General features: G+C 38.2%; 1 protein-coding gene across 1 annotated transcript in view; it reads right to left on the bottom strand.

Moving 5' to 3' along the window:
- The window catches only part of prlra (prolactin receptor a), a 21,491-nt gene that overhangs the window by 8,129 nt on the left and 5,092 nt on the right, over positions 1-8,270 (bottom strand). The window contains exons 2-3 of the mRNA XM_010774213.1: positions 7,119-7,256; positions 884-1,016 (exon numbers count right to left, since the gene is read on the bottom strand). Of these exons, the coding sequence (XP_010772515.1) occupies positions 884-1,016; positions 7,119-7,256 (271 nt within the window). The remainder of the gene's footprint in view (positions 1-883; positions 1,017-7,118; positions 7,257-8,270) is intronic.

The following is an 8,270-nucleotide window of genomic DNA, read 5'->3' as shown; positions in this document are numbered from 1 at the left end:
CACACACACACACACACACACACACACACACACACACACACACACACACACACACACACACACACACACACACACACACACACACACACACACAATAACACCCCTTGCTGTTAAATACCAACCAACTATGCAATATGTGCTATATGTGCAATATATATCAATATATATGTCATTAATAACTATGCAATATATACCCGGCTGCTAAATCCTCAGAATTGTTACAGGATGTGTATTTTGTCAATTGTGAAATTTTTTATTTTTCATTATATTTTTTATTATATCATAATTTTTTTTATAATGCATGTAACAACATATGTAACATTAAGCTGTCTGTGGCTCTTTTTTCTGCTGTAACAAATTAAATTTCCCCTCTGTGGGACTAATAAAGGTATTCTGATTCTGACATTCTGATTCTGAATATTTTACAAAAGAATATTTTATTACTATGGCTCTAATATTTTCAGCAGCACTAACCACATTTTTCTCTTTGTTTCCAAATCCTCACCTTCATTTGCCTGCCTTCAGTCTCCTTGACTACAAGTAGCTTGCTCAATGAGTGAATGAAGGATTTTAGGTGAGCAGTAATCATCTTTTATTTTTCTTTCTTTGTCAGTTCCTTATCTGGCTTGTACAATCTGAAATAGCCGCTGTCACAGACAGCTACCCTATCATTTTCTGCAATCCTTATCCTCTTTCACCTGTGTGGTGACATCAATGCTCAAACCACCAGTAATTGCTATACCTTTTATAGTTAAATCAAACCAGCGTGTCCTTGTTTGCCCCTACATTAGACCTCTATTCATGGTCAACTATCCATCTGGCTCATCCTGCTCCACCAATCCGAATGAAACAAAATAACAGCGTCAAAGATGAAGCCGCTCACTTTTCTTTGCGATAGTACAGGGCATAGGTAGTTGGCAGACCCCCATCAGAGCCTGGCTCCCACCAGCATGTGAACGTCTCTTTTTCCGGAGAACGACATCTAGTCTGTGTGGGCTTCTCTGGCGGGCTGTAGCCTAAAGACAGACAGGAAAAATATGAAAATGAAGTCAAACACTATAAGAGACAGATGGGAATTGTGTTATATACTAGACAAATCCACAGATAAACAACACTTTTACGTATACCCTTCTAATTGTTCTGCTCTTGCTGCTTGCTTATAAGATACTAATACTACTACATCCAAACACTTACTTTTTTCCTTTGCATGTGCTGTAAAACACAGCATCAACAGCAAGAAGACTTCCATGACGCTCTTCATCATGGCACCACAACCCATTGGCTGTTGAGTTCAGAGAAAGCAGAGAAACAAAGACAGTTGATGTGATGCCCCTGTGCGTTCATCTAGAGAGGGTGTGGCTGTGCTGTCTGTACTGTATTGATTGCCTTGATTGTAGTAACTCAGGGCACCTGGGTCTGGTGCCCTGCAGCTATTTAAAGCCTCTCTGCTCCTCTCTGCTTTCTCATACAGGCACCCGATCCTGTTGAGTATGCTATCAGTTATTTCAGTTGCCTCACTTTGTGCACCTCAACACCCTCACACATACATGTCCAGGCAACCTTCACCCTGCATTTACACTACTGATACCACTGACGTCCACACCTCAAACTTTACTTACTTTGCACTTAATTAATTTGGTTGATTTGAATTGTTTGTGTAAATAAACATTTTTTGCTAACCGTTGACATGGTGTGTCTCCTCTTTGTTGTGGCCTTTTGAGCCAGGTCATAACAGTTGAGTATAGGGAAACTCTCTGATCTGTGCTTTTGACAAACTCGTGACCCACAATGTTTGATGCCGTCTTCCACAACAGCAGATCTGCATGTTGTGTATTGAGTCACAACATGCTTGCAAGATAAAGGACTGCCCGCTGTGGTTGGATGTTTATCACACATCCTCATTGCAAATAAAGAAATAAGGATAAAAAATACATGTTGATTCAATAAAATACTGGATACATTTCTTCTGAGGTCATTTATGCTTAGAAAACATTTCAGCAATGATGTTTTTTTGGGAATATTACTGAATCCTACCATTCGAGATAACTTCCAAAGTCACGAAATCTGGTTACAGAACCGTAAATAATGTGATGAAGTGAAAGAAAATCTCCTCCAAATGTATGCGGTTTTACTAGGGATTAAAAAAAACATCATCTCTATTTCTGTCTACCTCGACCAGCTGGCACATGCAGCGTCACTGATTGCATAACCCAACTTCAGGCTTTTGACTCGACGACAGAGACAAACACAGCGGGAGGCTGGTTTTCCCCGACTCCCGTTTGCATGACTAGGAAATCTGTGATTCTCTAGACATGTGCAGACAGTTCTCAATGAACCAATGGCAAGCAGGGAGGGAGGTGATACAGAGGGTAAACAGATAGGAGAGCTGATACATTGGATGTAAGAAAGCCCTTCATCACTCAGTTGCTCTCCCTTTCTTCTGATTACTGATGATGAGAAAGTGTTGCTGTCACTTGATGAATTGACATTTTAAATTGAGAGACTTCTTGATTTCCAGCTAAGCTAAACATGCATGGTGACATTCTCACACAAAGCCTCCAAAATCCTCTTCCTTCACACACTCAGTCTGTCACGATATGAACCTCAGAGCCATCACATGACGAGCACTCAGAATAGCCAATGACACCGATCACTCCCTTAATCAACATTGCATATTACTACCATCTGCTCGGATATACAGGAACTTTCCCTTCTGCAAAAGCAAGCATGAGTAATCCTCATTGAGAGCTGTGGTGGAGGAATGCATACATAGATGTTATGAACATTTTTATGTTGTTTGTGTTGTACTGGCCTTGAAAATAAAATAATTCAAGGTGCAAATAAGGGCTGCACTATGATCAGATTTATACTTTATGAATATCGTGGCCTAAAAGTGTTCATGATATATAATCTAATTTAAAAATGAAAATAAAATAAAGCTCTCTGTCCAATACATTTTTTTGGGATACTGTGTGATACTGTGAGAAGTAAATTATTTATAATTAAAATGGCAGGAAATTGTTTCCTAAAAGTATTTCCGAACTGAAATATGATGGGATTGTTTTTTTATTGAAGCCATGGGAAGTCGCACTTTCGTATGAAAAGGTTTAAAAAGGGTTTAGCTTGAAGGGACATCAAAAAAAAAGAACTATACATTATTTTTCTAAGATTATCAATAGTGGTCCGATTTTATTCTTTAGTGGTAGCTTTGCAGGCAGCTCCCTTCATTGTTATCACATAGACTTTCAGCAAGGGACTTTTAACAACTCTTTGTTATGGTACTTTTTTCAATATCTTCCCTCTGATCTGATAATTGGCATTAAGGTTAAGGCACTGGATTAGCCACCTGCTGCATATAGACTTCTTACGTCAACAGTTGCCCAAACTGAATAAGCTGCTAAGCTGGGAAAGCCATGGTTAACTGTGAGAAGCTCTTGCCTCACAGATAAATAATGGTCCATTTTTACCTTGTGCTTATAAACTGTATATCCATCCATGTTTATGGTCTTCATAGAGAGACAACTTATTGTTTACTGCTTCATTTATTTAACATTGAGATCACAAGATAAAATTACAGACACACAATTAAAGAATTATATATAGGAGCAAATATTATTTAACTACTTTTCTAAAAATGTCTCGGGAATAATCTCAGATGTGTATCTGCGTCATCTATTAATTCCCTACATTAAATGGCATACCAACACATAAACAAACCAGTCAGTCAGGTCAACTGGAGGCTAAAACCTCAATTCAGACTCATGAATATCAATCGTTTACGATTTATGTGCAGGAGCTGCTTTTCCGTTTCAAAAGGGGAGGGGAGAACGTGTCAAATGACATGTTGAGGTGAAAATGTGAGCAGTGAAGCAAGATGATCCCCTCCGGGCAGAGTTGTACTACTACCCACCTTCGCAAAGGTGATTAATTCATGCACTGAAACACACAGCTGAGCATCGCAGGAGCAGTCAGGTTTCTTAGAACATAGTCTTTCTTCATGGAGGTTAAAGTAAAACATTTTAAGATTTTATTTACATATGGGTCTGTTAAGTTACTATTTATGCATGAGGTAATAAAATGGTGCAGATGAAAGCCCTTGTATTTACATATTAAGAACTGGGTGTCGTATGGCAATATTCCTCGGTAAACCACAATTTGTGGTTCCTTGGAAATGATATCCGAAACCACACCCGCATGTACGCGCTTACAGCTATATATGCCGCCAAAAAAGAATTGAGATTGTTCAGAGAGAAAAAAGTACACAATAACTCCTCAATTATTTACTGCAGGGTCATATATTTCAGTTTTGTATTGATTCATGTTTACACAAAGTCGCATGAAATAAGTTAATAGTTCAGCGATATCAAAAAACTCATTTTTCTCAGTGCGTAATGTACTGTAAGCACTCTTTTGTAACCACTTGCATTCATAAACAAATGAATAAAATAGCTTCAGTATTTCGACAAGGAAATTCTCAAGGCAAGTCTTTTCACGTACAGGAACTATGGCTCTACAGTGATAGACGCACAGGAGGTTTGGCATTATAAAAATGCAGTGGGTGGCTGTAACAGTTCCTTGAGTATCTGTCATTTTATCAGAAGATACAGATAGTGTACACTGCATTTGTAAACGTGACCATGAACTAAAAGAATATGTCAAACAGATACTCAGAATCACTCGACCTGCTTTTATGTCAAAGCGTTGACCTTTATCCCTGAGAAGATTAAACACTTCCCAGTAGCATAAAAACCAATTGGAGAGCAAAACCAACCCTTTCTAGGAATAATATTTTCCTTAAAAAGGGCATTCAAGGGTGGAGAGCAGCAGAAAAACAATACGTAGAACTTGAACTTGCTGCTCCAAAGGACAAGAGAAGTTGATTATGATGAGCCCAAGACTTTTGAACTATTGTCACCCTCAGGACAGGCTTAGTCACACTGACAAAAAGCTACAGGCAGCATGCTAATAATAAAAGATCCCAGTTTAAAATAATTTGATATGCTTCTGTTGCTCTGTACAATACAATTTCCCCAGACAGTAGACTTCACTGTACTGGCAGGGTTCAAAATATACAGAGACTAAGCTTAAAGTCCAATAATGCAGTAGGCAGTACACATTATGGTTGTGCTTACTTACACAAACAGCCATGTGCATGTGTCTGCTGCATACATGAATAAACAGATCCCACAGTTAAGGTTATGACAAGAATTTGACTCTCAACTTCATACGGTAAACTATAAAAAACACATTTTGTCGCCTATTTTGTTACTGTTCCAGTTATGGCATCACTTTTTTTACTTCATTGTTGTTGTGAATGCATGGCCGTGCAAATGGTACTTTCTCTATTGTCTTACCCTACCTTTATCCTGTGCCCTCCTGTCTTTGACGCACTCACTCAGGAGTATTAAAATAAATGCTTCAAGGACAGCAGACAATACAGCCTACGCTATCATTCAGCAAAAATGATGAACTGATATTGTAAGGCAAGAATTGGGTCACTATAATAGAGGACAAACTAGGATACCTGTATTTATCGTGTGCCATACAGCAAGACACATGAGCCTTGTGCATGTTTTAAAATGTGAAAAAGTTCTTATTTCTCCTGACACAGATGGGGTTCGAGGAATAGACCTGACCATGGGCGTAATTACATCATTACTAACTGCATCTGGTTTATCTTTATCAAATAGAGACATTGGATGAAAAAGCAAATTTGTGTGGGTACATGTGAAAGGAAGAATGAATACTTGTTTTGTCACCTAGTTGAAAAAAGATTAAGGAGTGTGCATGAGTCAGTAGCTGCCTTAAAAAAGAGCAGTACTCATAAGGTTGTGAAGAGAAGTTATTGAGTAAGCACTTAGCCAACTGAAAGTAAAAATATACCCTTTTTAACATGAACAAATCATTGGAATAGATAAGCACGCATTTTGAATTAAAGGCACAATAAATGTACTGATTTAAAAAGTATCCCTAATGGACTTTATGATTCATGTTTGAAAAAATTAAAGACCCGGTGCAGGACTAACCATGGAAAAAGCCAGTAAGCTGCATGTACGCACAGTCCCAATCCAGTATTGAACTTGGTGCTGTAATGGCCGACGGCCCTTTTCACCTTTCCCGATCAGCAGATCATGACCCTGGAAATCCCATTAAATGGCTGTCACACCATCCTCCTCCTAGCTGAAGGCAATAACCTGCCTGTCAGCTCATCCAGATCAACACGAAAGTATGCGGTAACTGATTTAGAGTTAACATTTTTTAATGTAAAGTATACAATATTAAGTATGACCCTTTTAGATTTACCCTACCAAAATCACTTAACTGTCTCGCATGATCTGAAAACCTTAGCATCAAAGATCTAACAGTGCTTTTATCTTTATTTGAATTCATGTTTAACATTTGAATGGTGGACCTTTCACTCTATCAAGAGTTTGATCTTTCTTTCTTTTTTGTGTCTGTATGCTGACATAGTTTTATATTATTTTCGTATTGGCAGAGGTGGGAGAAGTACTCAGTTATTGTGCTTGAGTAAATAAAGAAGTACCAGAGTGTAGGAATACTCTGTTACAACAAGTAAAAGTCCTGCATTCAAAATGTTTCTCAAAAGTATAAGCAGCAAAATATGCTTAAAGCACCAACAGTAAAAGTACTCATTATGCAGATTGGTTTATTCCAGATGAATACATAATATATGTTTTGAATTATTGATGCATTAATGTGTTTATCAAAGCTGGTGCAGCTAGCTTTAATGACTTTGTATACTGCAGGGTAGCTTGTGAATTTACTCCAGGTGTGACTTAAGTCTTATTTATATTTCACATCATTAATGCAAATCAAAGTAACTAGGTATTAAATACATGTAGTGGAGTAAAAGTACAATATTTACCTCTGAATTGTAGTGGAGAAGTACAAAGTAGCACAACATTGAAACTGTCAAAATTGCACTTGAGTGCAGTACTTGAGTAAATCTACTTAGTTACTTTCCACCACTAATGGGAACATCCAAACACAAAAACATGACCCTGACAGTCCATCATCTGAATCTAAACTCCACTGCCTCCCTATCTCTCTTCAGACCGATGCTAGAATCTGCCCTGAGAAGTAAATGCATTTCTTACCAGCAGCTGAGAGGTGTTTTAGTCTCGGTGCATTGGTCGGGGTGACTCCTCCACTGGCTCCCGCAGCAGCAGACTTAGCGACTTGTGTAACTGGTTTACCGGGATGACAGCAGGCGTGGACACATGCATAACCGGCAGCTCAGCCGTCCGCCAGCGAAGAAATCCCCGCATCCTCACTGATGCTGTGATCCAGGGGGAGGGCGGGGCACAGAAGCCCAGCCCCACGTGCACACCCCCCCGCCCAGCATGGGTTTCTGCAGAGCCGGGTGAGAGAGTTGTCCGAAGTAAAGGAGGGTGAGACCGGACAGACCGGCTGCAGTATGAGATTGGTTTTGTATCATAAAGATAAAGCAACACTTTCTCAGAATAAAGCAAAACTATGAGTCTAAAAGAAAAAAAAACTGAGTCAAGCAAAATAAAATACATTTCAAAAATAAAACTATAAGTTGCAAACAAATGTTGTGTAATCATTCTTTCTCAATTATCAGACTTTTGCTCTCGCTGCAGCTCTCTTATGGAGCTATTTCAGGGTCATAAGTTTTGATCATTCAAAAAAATGCAATTTATTTGAAGGTTCAAGTTTTTATCCTGAACTTTGAAAAATACTATGATTTATTCAAAATAAAAATAAGTATTTGAAATCGTTTTTCAGGTTGAATATTATTTTGATTCAGTTAGGCAATTTTATTGAATAAAATATTTCTTTTCAGATTTCACTTTTATACATATTTTGATTTTTGAATCCTTATTTTTTTCAGTTACATTGTTATCGTTTTCAGATTCAAAACAATTCTTTTTTCAGTTTCAAATCTTGTTTTTTCAGGTTTCACATTGATTTTCACCTACAGATCGTTTTTCACTTTCAGACCTTTTTTTTCGCTTTCAGACTTTTGGCCCTGATGTTGCTTGGGGGCGGGGCTTAGCAAAGAGTAGTTTGGCATCCTGAGTGACTTGTTGTTGGTGTTAGGTAGCACGAGAAATATAACTCAATACTTTCTATACACGATACTCCCGTGATAGGTGAGAAATAAAACTGATACCAGCGTCAAAGTTCCGTTAAGCTAGCTGTTAAGCATCGTAATTGGCAACAATCAAGGTATAAGCGCAATAAACTGTGCTAGAATGTGAAATTACGTATCAGCAATCAAGCAT

This window comes from Notothenia coriiceps, unplaced genomic scaffold (assembly GCF_000735185.1).
Source record: "Notothenia coriiceps isolate Sejong01 unplaced genomic scaffold, NC01 NC01_scaffold00013592, whole genome shotgun sequence".
In the NCBI taxonomy this organism is placed as follows: domain Eukaryota; kingdom Metazoa; phylum Chordata; class Actinopteri; order Perciformes; family Nototheniidae; genus Notothenia; species Notothenia coriiceps.
The sequence above is the reverse complement of the archived record's forward strand: the minus strand, read 5'-3'. Positions and strand labels throughout refer to the sequence as shown.